General features: G+C 43.3%; 1 protein-coding gene across 4 annotated transcripts in view; it reads left to right on the forward strand.

Annotated features, from left to right (window-relative positions):
* The window catches only part of znf423 (zinc finger protein 423), a 224,593-nt gene that overhangs the window by 37,679 nt on the left and 166,914 nt on the right, over positions 1-20,000 (forward strand). For 3 of the 4 annotated variants that reach the window (XM_030054191.1, XM_030054194.1, XM_030054192.1), the window contains exon 3: positions 13,348-13,542. In XM_030054191.1, coding sequence (XP_029910051.1) covers positions 13,348-13,542 — 195 coding nt within the window. Of the gene's footprint in view, positions 1-3,238; positions 3,244-13,347; positions 13,543-20,000 lie in introns of those variants that run through there. The other variant, XM_030054195.1, reaches the window with a different exon arrangement.

A 20,000-nucleotide genomic window follows, 5' to 3' on the forward strand; every position in this document is an offset into this window, starting at 1 on the left:
AAACTTTTAAAGATCTCTGTTCCTTTTAAGTTATACTTGCTTTCTCTTTTTCCAAATCTTTTCTGAATATTGATTGGTAAAGTTTTTTTTTTTTTTTTTATGAGCTTTAAGCAGTGACAGTGGAGGATTGCATGCCATAAATCTGGGCCTCAGGTGAACGCCCGGGTCACCTGGGCCTCAGGTGAACGCCCGGGTCACCTGGGCCTCAGGTGAACGCCCGGGTCACCTGGGCCTCAGGTGAACGCCCGGGTCACCTGGGCCTCAGGTGAACGCCCGGGCGTTCACCTGAGGCCCAGGTGACCCGGGCGTTCACCTGAGGCCCAGATTTATGGCATGCAATCCTCCACTGTCACTGTTTAAAGCTCATAAAAAAAAAAAACTTTACCAATCAATATTCAGAAAAGATTTGACACTTTTCACACTTCACACTTTCACACTTTAAATCAAAAGTCAGGAACAACTTTGGTTTGACATGAGGGCTGCCGCGTGAAGAGTCATGTACTGCGGTAACGCGACCTCCACGAGTGTGGCGTTGCCCGTATCAGGATCCGATTATTAACAAAAAAAAAAAAAAAAAAAAAAAAAGCGTCACGTTTTTGTGTTTCGCTGCTCGGTTTCTGTGTTCAGGCCGTGAATGTTACAAAACTCAGAGGTGAATTTGACCTGATGATCGTCTTTGGAGGTGCGACTCGTGATGAGTGGGGAGATAAAATGTTGAGGAAAACGCAGAGAGAGCGTTGGAGAGGCGGAAGACAGAAAATGGAGAGGGAGAGAGAGAGAGAGGGAGAGAGAGAGAGAGAGAGCGATTAGAGGCAGTATCACTATTCCACTGGCTCACTGTAATATCTTCATGATCACCAGGGCCGAGAAAAACAGGACACCAGCCTCTCTCTCTCTCTCTCTCTCTCTCTCTCTTTCTCTCTCTCTCTTTCTCTCTCTCTCTCCCTCTCTCTCTCTCTCTTTCTCTCCCTCTCTCTCTTTCTCTCCCTCTCTCTTTCTTCCTCCTCTCTCTTCCTCTCACCGCCAGCCTCTGGAGGTCCATAATGTAGTTTTAATTTCCCCAAGGCTGCCACAGGAAAACAGTTCCTGTGTGTGTGTGTGTGTGTGTGTGTGTGTGTGTGTGTGAAACATTATTGCCTGCTTGTGACAGCGTACTGTTCATCTATGTTTTTGTCTGTGTGTTGCAGCATTGAACCCTAATATATGATTGTGTGTGTGTGTGTGTCATATTTGCGTGTGTGTGTGTGTGTGTGTGTGTGTGTGTGTGTGCATGCAAAAGCTTGGAACAGGTGATAGTGTCGGTGAGCAGCTGTCAACTTGTTTGGGAGTGCGTCTGTGTGAGTCTGTGCATCGCATGTCTGTTTCTCTGTCTAATTGTGTGTATGTGTGTGTGTGTGTGTGTGTGTGTGTGTTTTCCTCTTCCTTCCATGACGTGAATGCCTCTTTCATCATCCTGTTTCCAGACACTGGTGTTGGGTGCTGCTTTCCCCTTGTGTCGCCACGTCCCAGGGGCCTGTGTGTGTGTGTGTGTGTGTGTGTGTGTGTGTGTGTGTGTGTGTGTGTGTGTTCCTGGTGCGCTGTGGCTCTGCAGATCTCCTCCTTGGGGGACGGAGGCCTTGTATTGTGAAAACACACACACACACACACACTGGCAATGGTGGGGGAAAGAACATGGGGCGGGAGGCAGAGGGGAGATGGCTTCTTTATATAGCCACCTAACACACACACACACACACACACACACATACACACACACACACACAAACACAGAGCAGGAGAGAGGGAGGAAGAGAGAGATTGTGTGTGTGTGTGTGTGTGTGGAGGGGGGGTGGAGGGTGGGGGGGTAGTCTCTGGAGCGAGAGCAGGCCAATGTTGTCCTGTCCAGCTGCACCTGTTCAGCCTGTGTGTGTGTGTGTGTGTGTGTGTGTGTGTGTGTGTGTGTGTGTGTGTGTGTGTGTGTGCGCGCTCAGTGCCAAATATGTCCACCATTCTTTGTATCTGCCCAGTTCGCACATTCTGAGCTCAAGTAGGTGGGTCATTATGCTGATAATGACCGTCTAACCGTTTATTTTCCCGCTGAATTTTTCGTTTCAATCCGACACTTTGATTTTTTTTTTTTTTTTTTTTTTTTTTTTTTTGACACTTTACGTTCAAAACTTAAATTCATGCTGACCTCATAAATGTGCGCCGCATTGGTTCATATTGTTTGCTTATGTTGCATCATCAGTGTTTGGATGCTCTTGCCAAGTGGAGTGGAAAAGTGGAAAAGTGAGGCTCAAATGCAGATGGGTGGCTTTTATTTTGAAGGGAACAGTCATTTTCATGTGTCGGATCGATTTGACGTACATACTTTGTCGGATTTTTTTTTTTTTACAGCTGTTGTTTAATTGAAACTTGAAAGAGCGGTGAATCAGATAGATAGATACTTTATTCATCCCGCAGGAAATTTGCAGTTTTTCAGCAGTATCCACAGATTACAGATTAAATAAATAAAAAAATAAAAAATAAAGAATAAGATCTAAGTACAACCCAGTGTGCAAAAAGCAATGTGCAAAAAAAAAAAAAAATCAGGACGTCGGCATGCGTTTCACAGCCTTTACGGGCAGGGGCGCCGTATATGGGGGAAAAGTTAGGACAATTCCAAGGGCCCTTGCCTGACAGGGGCCCCAAAAAATAGGTAAAAACTAATATAAAATTATTAAACCATCATTGAGTAAATATATATGTATTTTTTTTTCATGGGGCCAAAAATTGGAGAACAGCTGGAGGAGAGTCACATCGCTGGCACTCGTTTTATTTTGTAAACGTGGAGAACAAATAAAGAAGATCGCTAAAAGACACCGTCAGATCACAGCACCCGCTTTTGGAGACATGTTGTCGCGAGAGGTGTACAAAGACAAATTTACCCAAAGCGTGTTACACTGTAATGTGCAATAATAGGATATTTTGTTTTGAACATAAGAAATGTGCTTTTTAGGTTTTATTGTTGTTTTTGTTTTGCGAGGTGCAGGAGGGGTGGGTTTAACCTCATATGACTGACTGAATTAACTGGAAAGCAGTGTGTGTGTGTGTGTGTGTGTGTGTGTGGGTGTGTGTGTGTGAATTGTCCTGATGGTGTAAACCTGACACACACCAAGTTGTCCTAAATACGTAAATCTCGCCCATCTGGTACTGCAGGCGAACAAACACAGAGTCTTTAGCAGATGCCATGTGACATGGGTCTGATTCGTGTTGTCCAGCCAGGTGTGTGTGTGTGTGTGTGTGTCTGTGTGTGTGTGTGTGTGTGTGTGTGAATCCCGGTCCTGCCTGCAGAGTGCTGCCGAGCAGAAAGGAGGCCTTGTGTTGGGTCTGTTTGGTTTCTAAACATTTTTCTGGAAGCTGGACACACACTTTTTCCACCCTGTGATGCCTGTCCTAGGTTCTCATAGAGCTGCCGTGTGTGTGTGTGAGTGCGTGTGTGTGTGTGTGCGTGTGTGTGTGTGTGTGTGTGTGTGTGTGTGTGTGTGTGTGTGTGTGCATGCTTAGCCGGCAGATATCCATCTTTGTGAACCGCACAGTGTGTCCCAGACAGGCCACTGTACCAGCTCCTGCTGCCAATTCTCACACTTCAATCACAGCCTTACCTTTTCAGTTTTACAGTGTGTTTCATCCCCTCCTAGCTCCCTCTCTCTCTCTCTCTCTCTCTCTCTCTCTCTCTCTCTCTGTCTTTCTCTCTCTCTTACTTTCCCTTTTTCTTTCCCACAGGTTTCTATCTGCGTCCAACAAACACACTGACGTGCTGTGGTCATCCTGTCTGTCTGTGTGTGTGTTTGATTTGTGTTTTTCCATAATGTCGGTCCTTTTTTTAAAACCTCTTGGCGGCGGCTGCCGGCGGCACGGCGAGGCCAGACTCAGAGTTGAGCGGGATGGCGGGACAGTCGTGAATTCGTATTTGAGCGTCTTCTGACCCGTCTTTGGTCTCTCATCGCACTTCACACGTCACACTTCCTCACCTGTCCTCATTTCCTCTCTTTGGTGGCCGTGCCGCTGTTTTTCTAACACTGAAGGAGCAAACCAATGAATTTGAATTGAATTTTTTTTTTTTCCAGACCAAACACTTTGAGTCTGCATGTTCTTGGAACCTCTGTGTTGCAAAAACCTCCCCCATCTGTCTGTCTCTCTCGCCGTCTCTGCTTTAGTTGTACGTTTAGTCTTGTTTATTACGCCCAGCGTCACTTAGCTCCCTAATTACCTCTATAATCTCCCTTTAAAATGAGGAACGAATGCACACACAGACACACACAAACACTCTAAAACTAACATGCTTGCACTGCACATGCCTCCCTACCACACACACGCATACGATGCACCGAGCAAAACGTACACACACACCCCCATACCGTGAAAAAACACACTGTGGAGCTCTCTCTGAGCCTAACAAGCGGTAATTAGTGGGTCCCAGCTAGGCGTGGTTAGGCTGTGTAACATCACTCTGCACTGTGGACTCTGCTAATTCACTTCTCTTTATCTAATTACCCGGCACACAAACTCACTCACACACACACACATACACTCACACACACACACACACACCGTCTGCATATATCTTTCCTGCAGATATGCAAAGTGACCTCATTATTTGTGCAGCGTTCATTTGCCATTTGCTTTTATCTGTTCATAAACAGCCCATTGTCCTCACATTACTGAGACGCGACTGTCGCTTATTACTTTTCCTCCAGAGAGGCGAGGCATGAAAACATGTGAGGAAACAGGCTGCCACCTGCACACAGGTCTTTAAAAATAGCCCGTAACATTTGATACCACTTTCTCTGGAACATCACAGGGCCCTTGCAGTTTTCCTGAGGGTCCCGGGTCTCGGTTTCACTGATTAGCTCCTCATCTTTTTTCCATTCTTCTCCATCCATCCATCCATCCTCTAATAGCTGAGGTAAGGAACATGCATTTGGAAATCCAGGCAAAATACACGCACAAATCAAATTATACAAAGCAATTGATTTTCATAACCAGACAGAGGATTGTGTCGTTAATTTTCCAAGTTCGTTATCCCATTTAGGGTCATGGGGTGCTGGAGCCTATCCTCACTGGGCTGAACACCTTGGACAGGTCGCCAGTCCATCACAGGGCAAACACACAGTGATTTAAAATGATATATTTACACTGCAAAAACGCAAAAGTCAAAAATGTCTTATTTCTAGTCAAAATATCTCATTACACTTAAAATAAGACATGATCACCTCAGAAGTAACTTGTTTTTAGACAATTGTCTCTTGTTTCAAGTGAAAATTTGCTTGTTTCATTGGCAAAATTTGCCAGTGGAAAAAGTGAAAATTCACTTGAAATAAGTGAAAATGAGCTAGAAACAAGAAACAAATTTTGCCGATGAAACAAGCAAATTTTCACTTGAAACAAGAGACAATTGTCTAAAAACAAGTTACTTCTGAGGTGATCATGTCTTATTTTAAGTGTAATAAGACATTTTTGACTTGAAATAAGACAAATAATCTTGGTAAGATTTTGAGTTTTTGCAGTGTAAACTTCAGGTCAGGTCAACATTAGGTTTCTTGTGTTTAAATGCTTGTGAATGGAGCAGCCTCACAGAGAAAGTGCAGCCGAGCGTTTAAACTCCTCCTTATTTTGCTTGGGACCCCTTGGAAGAGGATAAAGGGGACACATGCAGGTCCCCGGACCCCACTTTGAAAAACCACTGGGTTAGAATATTAAATGCAGCCTTCACCAAAAATATAAAGCATGCTCTGCTTCATTTTTTGATAATCTTGTGTTAATAGCTGTGGATGTGGCTGTATAAATTTTGGCACGTATTAATAATGATGTCAGTGCTGTTTTCCATTGAACGGTCTCCCGTGCCTCTGCCATTGTTTTAAAATGGAGGCCCGGTGACGGCTTTTAACGGAAACCTGACAGCCTGCTCTTTGACCTCGTATTGACATTTCAGCATGAAATCCATATTACACTGTAGATGAGTAAGAGGCAGAGCCGCAGACTAAATTTAGCTCAGCGCTCCGGCAGCTTTGGACTGCATCTTCCTTCTGCAGTCTGAAACCCATAAATAAATATACGCTTTTGTTTAAAAAAAAAAAAAATCTTTATCAGTTATTTTTGTGTCTTTACACAGCAGTAAATTCTCTTGTTTAATATTTTTCGTTTGCTCACTACAGTTTTTTTTTTCTTTTTCTCATTGTGTGCTTCTGTGTGTGACATAGGGATATAATAGAAGTGTGTCTGCGAGTAGGATTGGTAGGTGTGTGTGTGTGTTTGTGCATATGTGCATGTGCATGTGCGTACACCCGTGTGTGTGTGTGTGTGTGTGTGTGTGTGTGTGTGAATGTGCAGTTATTCCTGGCGTAGGGACAGTCTGTGACTCAGAGATAATGGTTCTCTGTAGAGTGAGCAAGTGCATGCATGTGTGTGTTTGTGTCTGTGTGTGTGTGTGTGGGTTTGAGCAACTACAGCCTATCCTGCTGGCACATGTGTGTATGCATGTGTGTATGAAAAGACGGTGTGTGTCTGGTGTACACGCTATTTGCAAGGGACCACTGCTGTACTATTCAATCAATACCCTCCCACCCTGAGCACCCTGAGCACCCAGGGGAGTCGCCTGCTTTCATTAAGTACTCCTGCTGCTGCTTTCTGGTGGGGGGGGGGGCAGAGGAGAGGAGAGGAGAGGAGGGGAGAGGAGAGGTAGGTGGGGTGGGGTTTGGGGGGCTAGAGAAGGAATAAGAGGGTTTGGGGCGAAAAGAGAGGAGGAGGAGGAGTGAGGAAGATGTTTTGGGAGAGGAGGAGGAGGTGAAGAGGGAGGCCAGCTCTGATGAATAAGTCATGGAACAAACAAGCACAGGAGTAACGGGAGCGAGGGAGATGGAGCGAGATGGAGAGAAAGTAACGGGGTCACTTGAACGACACGCAGAAAGGACGAGAATGGTATTTGAGTGTCTTTTTTTTTTTTTTTTTCCTGTGAGCACGCTCTCACTTTTGGTTCGGTCTCATGAACATTAAGATTTTGTGACCAGGCCGCAGACAGGAGAGAGGCTTTAAAGCAAAACTGAACTTGTGGCACGACACGGGGGAAATACGGCGGCTTGGACGATGAGAAGTTGATAATCCGGGTGCAACAAACACCCTGGATTATATTACCAGTCCCATGGAAATATAAACACTTGAATATGGAACAACAGCAGTTAGTAATGCATTTATAAATTAGCAGTGTTATCGAATATAATTCTATAAAACGAACACAAAACAATTTTGGATAATATTTTTTTTTCTGCAAACGGTGCAACATCGCCATAGCAACCCACCAACCCTGTTGTGTTTTTGCCATCCTGCTGGCTTCATTGCACAGTTTGTTGTTTTCCCCGTTTCCCGTGTTGCCATTTACCATCTCTAAAAAAACCCCCCAAAAAAATAATAATAATAAAAAATACTGCTCTTGGTATCTACTGATCTTCTAATACTGATTCTGCTGTTGATCACCATGGCTACGGAGCATTCGGGTCAGCCCTAATCTCCTCATTAGCTGCTCTTTGCTCCCCCCGGGCTGCTTTTCCACAATGCTGTGTTTCCAGCTCTCCATTCACTTCCATAGCAAAACAGGTCCCAAAATAACACTTTTAGCACATCAATGAGTGTAAACAAAGTAGATTATGCCAATATAGAAAACAATTTCCACTACCTGTTTTTTTTTTTTGAAGAAATTAAACATCTGTTTTCTTGTTATTTTCCTGTTTTAGTTAGAATAGAAAATAGGATTCAGCCGATGAGCGTCTGCAGGAAACCTGCATCGTGCGCAGTGACCTCGCACCAGGAACAAACAACCAGATACACTTGTGTAAATAATTGCACTTACACGAATACAGATAAAGAGATGTGGCTTCTGCGATGTTATAGTACATAACACATGGCTCTCGAACCAATCAGATTGCTTGAGCAGAAACATCCGTTGTGTACGTTTTATTTTGGGGAGCTGCACTATAGAAGTGAAAGGAGCAACTAATGAGGATATTTCACCACCACGGGAGCCATACAACCCAACAATGTACCAAAATTCAATTTTGCTGTACAATAAAATCTTCTTTTTTGATCTTAGCAGCTGCTACAGTTCATACAGGCCGAGGTTTGAAAAGAACTGAAATATACAATCCACCAAACACATCATACAAACAGAAGTTTAGAGGAAGAGGCTCACTGTGACAGGCTCTATATGATATAATGAGCACACACACACGTGCACAACACACACATGCACACACACCGTGGCCCAGCTAGGAGGTCGTTTGCTGCAGTTTGAGAGTAGCAATGATCATAACAGTGAGCTAGCAGGGGCTTACAATGACAGCACTCGCCTGCAGAACCACATCCACGTCTGTCTGAGGCCCGTAGGAGGACGCGTAATTATCCCCCGACTGCGTTAGTCTCTCTCATCCCCTTTATCCTCGCCTGCTCCGACACCCAGCCATCTACCTGCCCCCCGCCGGGCAGCGACAGGGGGTGAGAGGCAAAACAAAATGACGAGTCAACAGTAAAGAGGCAAATGGGCTGGCAGGGAGGGAAGAAAGGCAGAGATGGAGGAGCGACGAGGCGAGATGGAGGGAGGTAGAGGCAGACACTGAGAGGGAGAGGCGGAGGAAGGAGAGAAAGAGATGGAGGTGGAGGTGGAGATGGAGATGGAGATGGAGATGGAGGAGAGAAAGACGAGAGGTTTCTTCTGGCTCCTCCCCCCGTTGCTATGACAGCAGGTTGTGTTGGCATGCACCGGAGTTGGCACTGCCCTCACCTCTGGCATCAGGGCGCCCTGGGGAGTGTGTGTGTGTGTGTGTGTGTGTGTGTGTGTGTGTGTGTGTGTGTGTGTGTGTGTGTGTGCTCGTGCTCATGCGCGTGCTCATGTGATGCTGCACTGCAAAAAATACCCACCGTTAAAAATTAAAAAATAAAAAAGTCTGTAATTTTTTTTGTTTCCCAAGCAAATTTTCATGAAGCAAATGTTGATCTGCTTCAAGATCATGAAGCTTGTTTCCAGAAAAGTGAAGCTTGAGTTGCACTTGCAGAATTTTCCACTCTCTGGTTCTGGAAGGTTCTGGTGGCCCAGCCTGATGTTTGCTGTTCATGTGTGTGTGTGTGTGTGTGTTAGTTTAGCAGTCAGTGAATTGGGCCTCCACAGCACTGCAAAAACTCACTATTTGTCTTATTTCAAGTCAAAAATGTCTTATTACTAGTCAAAATATCTCATTACACTTAAAATAAGACATGATCACCTCAGAAGTGACTTGTTTTTAGACAATTTTCACTTGTTTCAAGTGATAATTGACTTGTTTCATTGGCAAAATTTGTTTCTTGTTTCTAGCTAATTTTCACTTATTTCAAGTGAATTTTCACTTTTTCCACTGGCAAATTTTGCCAATGAAACAAGCAAATTTCCACTTGTTTCAAGTGAATTTTCACTTGAAACAAGTGAAAATTGTCTAAAAACAACTTACTTCTGAGGTGATCATGTCTTATTTTAAGTGTAATGAGATATTTTGACTTGAAATAAGAAATAAGACAAATAATCTTGGTAAGATTTTGCGTTTTTGCAGTGAGGAAGGCTCATGTTGGATTCATGCAGCAGGTTTAGTGACATCATCTCCTCTGTGTTAATAAACGCTGAAGGGATGGTGAACTAACATGTCTAATGTATGAATGTCTAATGAATGAATTTATTGTCATCATTTGTGGTAGAAATAGAAACACCATGGAACTGTGTGAAGTCATTTCTATGCAGAGAGAGGCCAATGTGTTGATTTCTCCTGAGTGACACTGAAGCAAACACACCCTCCCTTTTTATTGCTCCCACCCTCATTTGACTGACTTTTGAAGTGCAACTTGTTAGCACAACTTTATTTTATACCTGAGTATAAATACACAGTTTTACCAAGGATTATTTCACCAATCTAATCCAGGTGCTTCAGCCTAATCTGTAGCTTTACTTAGCGATCACATCCAGTTTTTACCCACTAAGCTCTATCGCAGTGTTAGCTATGGAAACATTTACTGTCATATTAATAATACTAAATTAAAGACATCCCCGGTTTAACAGGGTTTATTATCAATTTGAGCCTGACTATGAAAAAGTATTAACGTGGACATTTTTCCAGTGTGAGTTTTTAATCTGGCTTTTATCTCTCCCAGTCACAGGAACAGTTTTTTTTTTTTTTTTTTTTTTTTAATGTTGTCGCAGTCCCACACTCTTAATTACCATTCAGATCACATGCTCATGATACCTGGTAGACATTCACATCCATACAAAACATAACTGCATGTGTGTGTTTGTTTACATTCCAGCACACACACACACACACACACACTCACAATAGATCTAGATGTATGTTTGAGTCGTACATGTGTGTATGAGTATGTTTATGTACGCGTGGGTTTGTGTGTGCATTTACATCCTGACATGTAAAAGTGTATGTTTGTGTGAGCGTGCACAGCGACTTGGGTGTGTGTGCGTGTGTGTGTGTGTGTGTGCGCATGTGTATGTGTTTGTGTGTCGTCAGCCAAGGGGCCACTTTCTCTCCCTGGCCAGACGGTGCTCTCACCACTGGACAGATGGCCAACGCCCCCCCTCCCATCCCTTCATCCATCCCCCCTTCCATCCCTCCATCACTCCCTTCCTCTCGCGCACACCCCAAAACACCTCACCGCCTCGGTCCCTCGTTCCCCACCTCCCAGCATCCCTCTCTCCCATCACACACCTCCCATAATAAATCAGCGTGGGATGGAGCCTGTCCACCTCACTCTGTCTCTGTCTCGCTGTGTCTTACTCACACACACACACACACACACACACACATACACACACACACCGACGCGCACACATGCACGCACACACTTAGACATTTTCTCTCTTGAACTCTTGTAGATGCACACCTGCAGTCTCTCTTTCTCTTGCACGCACACACACACACACACACACACTCACACACACACACATTCACACACTACTCAGGATCCTTACCATGCAGCTCAGGGTCTGGTACATTGCCACTTTCACCCTCAGTGATCATCAGGGCGGCCGTAAGTACCAAATCACGGACCGGCCTGGATTAGACCTGGGCAAGTGAAGTGAGCAGCACCGTTTTGGTTTAACAAAAAAAAAAAAAAAAAAAATCGTCGTCTCTGCCTGTATTTGAGCGACATGCTGCAGCCGTACACAGCCTCTAAAACACTCGCCTTTGACTGGAAGCTGCACTGAACTTCCATGTGGTTCATGCCGGGGAGAGCGGATTAGAGATGGATGATGAAAGAGAAGCTCCGAGAACCTGAGCAAAAAAATAAGCATGAAGTTGCAAAGATTTTGAATTCAAGTAATTATTGTCACTCAATCAGAAACATGGGAAAAATGTGCAGAATATGTGCAAAAACTCAACCTCTGCAAGATGGCTGGCTGTGATGCAGGACATTTCCTGAGGTGATGTCATGTTTGTAGGGCGGCTCTGTCCCCTTGACATGTTTTCATCATAATGTAAAAACATGGCAGGGAAAAAAAAAAAAAATCTGCACATCTGTAATAGCTAAGATCTTCTCCATCAACATAGGTTGTGTGTGTGGAAGCTGAACTTCACAATAAGAGCCCCCTGCACTTTGCAAACTCTTTGCTTGTCTCTGTCTCGTCACTGCTGTCTGGTCCCGAGTGCCTCTCGTCTTTATTGGTGATTGCAGTGTTTCTGAGACATGAACATATTTCAGTTTTGTTTTTGTGGCTGTTTATTGGCAAGTGATCGGGCCTTGGGTTTTTTGGATAATTCTCAGTGTTGATGAGGTTGAAGTTATTGATACGGATTGGTACTGGGTGCTGATCCAGATGTAAATCATGGATCAAATATCAGACTGATGTTACAGATCCACATATTGATATACACACATGCACACACAATGTTGCCTGTTTGGTTCCATAATATTACTTAAGTTAAGCTACTATTACTGTCTCTATCCAGGCTAAGACGTACAGGGTGAGCCGGTCTGCTTCACTGCACTGCTGTGCACTTGATTTGTTCAAGATTTTCAAAACATAAAAGTCGCTGCCACAGTAATTTACAACTCAGATAAATTGCTTTGGAATGCATTTAACTTTAATGCCCTTTTGTCTATTTTTGCTCTTTTAATAAGAAGTTTGTTGTGGTTTACTGCAGCTTCATGTTACCTTGTGTATGACACCACCACCACCAACAGTAATACTCAACAATGAAGAGGTGTCTCTGTATCGGCCGATACCCAGGGCCCAGGTATCTGAATTGGATCAGAACTGGAAAAAATGGATTTGTGCATCCCTTAGTTGACGTTAAATCATCAGAGTTGCGGTGTAGAAGGTGGCGGTGCAGAAATAAAAACACACACACACACAGGAGAAGCGAGAATTTCCCCTCCCTCACTGCATTCAGATTTGGCCTTTCTCTGTGACTCGGTTTGTCCCTCCTTTCATCCCTCACACCGCTTTTCTCTCACGCCCTCCCACTCCTCTCTCTCCTCCTTCACTCTTCTTTCCTTCCATCCCCCTCTTTCTTCTCTCACACTCGCTCTCCTCTCCTCTCCTCTCCTCTCCTCTCCTGCCAGTGTCTTCAGTGTCAGTCCTACTGGAGCCTCGGCGTTTATAATGTGATAATAAGGTGTGAAAATGGAGACACAATGGAGCAGAGAGGATTGGGCCGACACAGCCTTCCACTGGTCCCCTCTCACACACTGCCTGTCTGCCACCAGGACACACACACACACACACACACACACACACACTGCTCCTCACACCCGGTATAGTTTAGTTAAGTTGGACATATAAACGGTTAACCACAGAGGGAATAGAGGACAGAAAATATACAAATTGCGCAGCAGGTAAGGAAACTCCAAGGGGCTTATAAACACACTCACAAAAAAAAAAAAAAAAAATGATAGAGACATAAATTGAATTGAATAAAGGAAACCAGATGACAATGGATCTCACCAAGGAGAAAAGCAAATTAACTATAAAAATACGTTACTGCAGGTCAAGGCAAGAGATGTACAGGTAATGAGCAAGAGAGAAAGAGAGAGATTTTTTTTAAATGAAAATGAGATTGAGTTGGTATTATGGGCAGAAAAATTTAAAAAAGTTGATGCAGGTGCAGCAGCAAAATCGAACAATAAGGAGCAACAAGGGCCCGAAAATAGAGGGAATGCCACATGTTTTTGCTGCATGTCTTCCTGTTAATCTCATAAACATGAAATGCATGCATGCAGTACACACATGCATTTTGTGTGTGCATGCTTATGTGTGTTACCGCTCACGTTTTTTTTTTTTTTTTTTATCTGTGTAATCCTCAGAAGTCCCCGGGTCTGACAGAGAGGCGGAGTCCAAAGAGCGGCGGGCGGCGGGCGTCGAGGACGGCGACCACGACGAGCACGACGACCACGAGGACGACCTGGACGACGAGTCCATCTTCACCTGCGACAACTGCCAGCAGGACTTCGACTGCCTGGCCGAGCTGACCGAGCACAGAACCAACCACTGCCCTGCCGGTAAGACCGAGGCTCCGGTTCACTCACGGCTTTTACTGCACGAGCGGCGCCGCGGCGGCCCAACCAGCTGCACACACAAATCACACCGAGTCATTCAGAGTCTGCACTTGTGCGTCCTGCATTCCTCAATTAGTATGGCGCCGTACTGCATCACTGAGTCAGGGTCGGCATATCAACGCAAATGCAGGGGTGACTGGCATATTACATAGATCATAGAGTTTCTTCTATTTCAGACACAAGGCAGGTTTCTTCTTACCTCACATGTTTCGCCGGTAAGCTTCCGCCTTCATCAGAGGTGTCACTAGGTGGTGTGTGACGTGTCTTTATCAGCTGATGTTACTCATAGAGGCGTGGCCGACCTGTCAAATTTGACTTCTTATTGTCTTTTCCCGGTCGCATAATGTGGTTTTCTCGTTTGCGGTGGTCTGCTATTGCCGATTTTAAATTCTCCTGTAGTGCTTGTTCATGATGAAGGCGGAAGCATACCGCCGGAACATGTAAGATAAGAGCAAACCTGCCTTGTGTCTGAAATAGAAGAAACTCTATGATCTATGTAAAGTGACCAAACCAAACAAAAAGAACAGGTGTGTGAGGAAAAGGTGAGTTAGGAGTGGAAGCTGTCAACACCGCCATTAATAGTGCACGGCATCCAAAAACGTCATATATTCTTTCTTTCTATTTTATCTTTATTTTTATTTTATTTATTTATTTATTTATTTATTTATTTATTTATTATTATCGTTATTATTATTATTATTATTTTTTATTTTTATTTTTTACTTGCACAGTGCTGGAGTTGTTGCAATTACATTTCACTGCTGCTGTACCTGTGCATTCATGCATGTGACGAGTAAATCTTGAATCTTTGAACAGCCGAATCATGGTTGTAATGACAACAGTTAAATGTTATTTCCTGCCAAATAATGTTCAGCTAGTCATTTCAGTTTTGAAGGATTTTTTTTCTGCATTTGATACTCAGACGAGGAGCTTGGTCGTACAGGATTGACACTGCTTTGAATCGTCTTTGAATCATCTGATCTTTCTTAATTATATCCCCGTCGGTGCTTTTGCTCAGTGGAAGTTGAGTGTTTGGTTTGTTTGTATTTGGTGTGTTATCCTCTTGCACCCCGTTGGTTAGGCAGGACGCTGTTTGTATTTGCAGACGAAGGTGAAGGAGGTGAAAGAGTGACGGTGAGTTCACTCAGGTTTTCCCCTCGCAACCGAGTCATGACTCAGACGGGCCGCCGCACACCTCCAGTCTCATTGGTCTGTGGGTGGTTTGGGCCCTCCCCCTCGTCTGAACACCTATAGCTATTGGATTCAGTTATACCCATTTGTTCCTCAGGGACAGACATGCGCGCACACACTCACACACATAAAACCCGTTGTTAGTAGCGGCGTAATTAATGGAGGGGCTGAAAGGAACGCGACGGGGGCATCTGGTTCCTACAGATTAATCCAAACGCTCGCTTAACGAGCCAACACACACACACACACACACACTCACATATACACACACACACACACACACACACTCTGGCTACTGCAAGGCACTCAGCCCCTTAGCGTGTGAGAGTGTGTGTTTACTTTTGATAGGGGATGGAGAAAGAGGGAGAGGAGGGACCCAGGGCTTTGTTTGAACTGGTAAAAAGAGAATGTGCTCAGAGACGGTGTAATGTAGATGGCTAGAAGACCTCGCAACCTCTCATGAACCTGCCGGGCTGAGACAGGAGTATTATACGCACACACACACACACACACACACACACACACACATAAACACAAACACAAACACACACTAACTGCAGCTTCCATAAAAGACATTCTGGACGCCTTTGAGAGTGTTTGGATGTTTTTTTTTTTTGGAAATACAAAAAAAAAAAAAAAAAAAAAAAAAAAAAAAAAACTGAAAAATGTACCTGTGCTCAGTAGTGAGGGAATATACTTCCCCCATTTTCTAAAACGAGACTTTTCACACTACGGCCTTTTTCGCCTTAGGACTGAAGGACTAACTGCATGCAGACCCGCCGTCACCCAGAACCAGCTGGGGCAGTGAGCCCAGCCTGACCCGGGCTCACTTAGCCCAACACAGTCAACACACACACACACACAAAACTTTTTCATGCAACTTTGCATTGCATTCCATCAAGTTCATGCAACTAAACCATTGCGCTTAAATGTCAAACTTGGTGGATGTATTGCATCCGCATAGACCCACAAACACCATTACATGTGTCACATAGTGAACTGTAGCCAATCCCAGGTGTTATAACACCGATAAATTACAAATAATCAACTTAAATCATTCCTTATATTAATGACATTACATTTCATTCATGAGTTAATGAGCCAGACTGGGTGGATGTGTTACACTCAGCAAACACCAGTTTAAACTGTCAACAGCTGGTTTGTAATAGCCTCCTGAGACCTGAGGAAAAAAAGTGTCTTCCAATGTAACTTTTTTGTGATTTCTTGTCTATTTAGAGTTAAAACAACAACTCACAATTTAGAATTTCACAAAAATATTTTTATTTTAGATTTTACAGTACGTCCACTGTAGAGGATTTTCCCTGTAAAAAAACCAGATAATTTTAACTTTAAATAAAAAACCAAATAACCACAGATAATCAATTATAGACAATCAATGCCATTAACAAGAAAATATGTAATTTTCCTAAGTGAAAACCAATAGCTAAACAATATTTGTCTTCCTGTTTCTTTTTTCACGACGTGTGCGTTTTTCTGCAGCTGCCATTTTGGCTCAATAGAAAGTGGGTGTTCCCCTCATCCCACCTCATCACATGAGATATCATTGGAAAGGCCTGGATGTCCTCTGTGCAGTAAACCAGGCCTGGATAGGGGAGCTCAAATGAGTAAAAGGATATAGACGATCAATGGACATCATTGACTAGGCTGGGTCTCAGGAGGATCGTGCAGAAAATCTGAAGTGATGCAGTTTTTCATCACGTCATTTTGAAAATAAACTGCTGTTAGCGTGGGTTAAAGAAGAAATATGTAGCTTTGTGATTTGGGAATTATAGGAGAATTAGGGATTCACAGAATTAGGGATTCACATTTACATGTTAGTGGTACGAAATTAGCACTCAGGTCCCGGTATAAGCCTAAATAAATAAATAAAGCAAGGTAAAAAAGAAGCGTAAATATAAGATATAAGATATATAAGTATAAACAGTTACATGAGCAATTACATGAAACAAACTGACCTTCAGCATATTTAATAACAGCAGCAGAATTATGTTTGTTTGTTGTCGTCCAGAGATAATTGTTCTGAAAGCCCAACAGACCAAATTGTGGAGTCATGTGACATGCAAATTCCCTCTGTGCAATAATCCATATTCAATACCATACTTGGGTGCAATAACCTGTGCAATAATCCATATTTAATACCACACTTATGTGCAATAACCTGTGCAATAATCCATATTCAATACCATACTTAGGTGCAATAACCTGTGCAGTAATCCATATTCAATACCATACTTAGGTGCAGTAACCTGTGCAATAATCCATATTCAATACCACACTTAGGTGCAATAACCTGTGCAATAATCCATATTCAATACCATACTTATGTGCAATAACCTGTGCAATAATCCATATTCAATACCATACTTAGGTGCAATAACCTGTGCAATAATCCATATTCAATACCACACTTATGTGCAATAACCTATGCAATAATCCATATTCAATACCATACTTAGGTGCAATAACCTGTGCAATAATCCATATTCAATACCATACTTAGGTGCAATAACCTATAGTGCAATAACTCCTGTCCATGTTTGCACTTGTACGTATATTTTTTCTTTCTTTTTATTCTATATATATTTATATTTATATTTATATTCCTTTCTTTATTTTTCTTGACTAATTGCTCTTTTTACTTTACACTTTGAGTGGGAGTTGTTCTTGTAACAAAAAGTAATTTCCCCCTGGGGATCAATAAAGTATTCTGATTCTGATTCTGATTCTGAAAACAAACGTCCTGATTGGTCCGTTGGTGCCGTTCCTGAAACTGAAACTCAGCTGCTCGCAAAACAGAGAAAAAAGTTTCTTTGACAGCTTCATCTCCGGACCGTCGGCGGGCGAAGGAGCCGCAGAGAGAGACAGGAGAACACAGCCCAAATTAGCCGTTGGCAGGCGTGTGTGTGTGTGTGTGTGTGTGTGTGTTTATCCGGCGGCTGTGAGCGCCACTCCGGGCCGAGAGCGAAACGTGGAAATCAGCGCCGTGCGACACGAGCCGAGTGTTTACATCTCCTCCACGCTGCCTGGGAATGACCCAATATCCAACTACAGCCTTCTCTCATATGCTTTTTCATTTTGTCTTGCCTTTCTCAATCTCTCCTCTCTCTCACACACACACACACACACACACACACACACACGCATAGACTTCCATGCCGCGTCACACAGACACACACACGGCAAAAAAAAAAGCGCAGGGCTGCTGTCAGAGCGCAGGATGTGGCCTGTGATTTCAGCGCAGGAGTCTGGGGAGGCCTACATGTTGCTGAGCGAGGGAGCAGCGGGGGGGAGGGAGGGAGGGAGGGAGAGAGGGAGGGAGGGAGGGAGGGTGAGAGCGAGCGGAGAAGAAAGAAATAAAATGAAATGATAAAACATGTTTTTCCCCGGAGAAAGAGTGGTTGTGATTGCAGAGTAATCCCAGCGCTCGGCAGGATGTGTGTGCACTTGCATTCACAGGAGTGTGAGTCTGTGAATCTGTGTGTGTGTGTGTGTGTGTGTGTGCGTGTGTGTGCGTATGCCTATTTGGTTGTATAAATATATTGGTCTGGTGTGTATATGTATGCAAGCGTGTGTGTATGTTTGAATGTAGGAGGAAACGTATCTCTCTTTGCGTGTGTGTGTGTGTGTGTGTGTGTGTGTGTGTGTGTGTGTGTGTAAAGTTAGTGGAGGGACCATGCATGGCTTTGTGGTTATTATTGAAAAGAAGGCTAAATTAAAACATGGAGTAAAGAATCCTTTTAAGTTCTCTGGTGGAAACTCCTGGGAGCCAGTTTAGTAACAGGGCATGGGACGCACGCACACACACACACATGTGCACACACACACACACACACACGTGCACACACACTCATGCACGCACTCATGCACACACACCGTCTACTGGGGATAAACACATGCCACTCTGGATCTGTGTGAGAGACTTAATGTGTTCATACATTTTGTAGTTTGATGATGATGATTTTTGTTTGTGTGTGTGTGTGTGTGTGTGTGTGTGTGTGTGTGTGTGTGTGTGTGTAACTCAGACATCAGCCATTTTGGTTTGGGATGACAGATGGGGGCCATCTTGCCTCAGCTAGCTAGATGTCACTTTAGCTTGAGGAGAAGAAAAGCGCCGCGTCTGAAGGTGAAACCAACAAAATAATCAAAGACTATTTTGTCAAAACATTTTCATTATTATTATTATTATTGTTGTTGTTGACAGCGGAGCTCATGTTGATCACGCTGACAGAACTCATGTTTATTCCCAAATCAAGCGTTCGTCTGGCTCGCTGACATCAACGTGCTCCCCGACCTCACCGGATGAAACTGATAAATAAATAATCACAGCTTCAACCAACCATTATTTTATTTTTATCAATTAATATGCCAATTTTTCACGAGCGGTTTGGTCCAGAAAACGGTGAAAACTGTTGATCACAATGAATCCACAAACGTCTTGTTTTGTCCAACAAGCCAGACTTATTTAGTTTACCGTCAGAGGACTAAAGAAAAAGAGAAAATATTCACATGTGAGCAGCTGGAAACGGAGAATTTGGACGTTTTCGGCTCAGAAATGACTCAAAACACTGCAAAAACTCAAAATCTTACCAAGATTATTTGTCTTATTTCAAGTCAAAAACGTCTTATTACTAGTCAAAATATCTCATTACACTTAAAATAAGACATGATCACCTCAGAAGTAAATTGTTTTTAGACAATTTTCACTTGTTTCAAGTGTAAATTCACTTGAAACAAGTGAAAATTTGCTTGTTTCATTGGCAAAATTTGCCAGTGGAAAAAGTGAAAATTCACTTGAAATAAGTGAAAATTAGCTAGAAACACGTAACACATTTTGCCAATGAAACAAGCAAATTTTCACTTGAAACAAGAGACGATTGTCTAAAAACAAGTTACTTCTGAGGTGATCATGTCTTATTTTAAGTGTAATGAGATATTTTGACTAGGAATAAGACATTTTTGACTTGAAATAAGACAAATAATCTTGGTAAGATTTTGCGTTTTTGCAGTGAACGATTCACTGACCATCGAAAAAGGTGGCGATTAATTTTAATAGGTGGCAGCTGATCGAGGCACTTTTTTTTTTTTTCTCCAAAGCACAAACCAGAAGCAGGTCGGCGGTGAGAATCAGCAGCTACATGACCAAAAAAAAAAGAGAGTAAAAACCTAAAGCAAACTCAGTCCCAGCTGTC

The sequence above is a fragment of the Myripristis murdjan genome, chromosome 6 (assembly GCF_902150065.1).
Source record: "Myripristis murdjan chromosome 6, fMyrMur1.1, whole genome shotgun sequence".
Taxonomy (NCBI): Eukaryota; Metazoa; Chordata; class Actinopteri; order Holocentriformes; family Holocentridae; genus Myripristis; species Myripristis murdjan.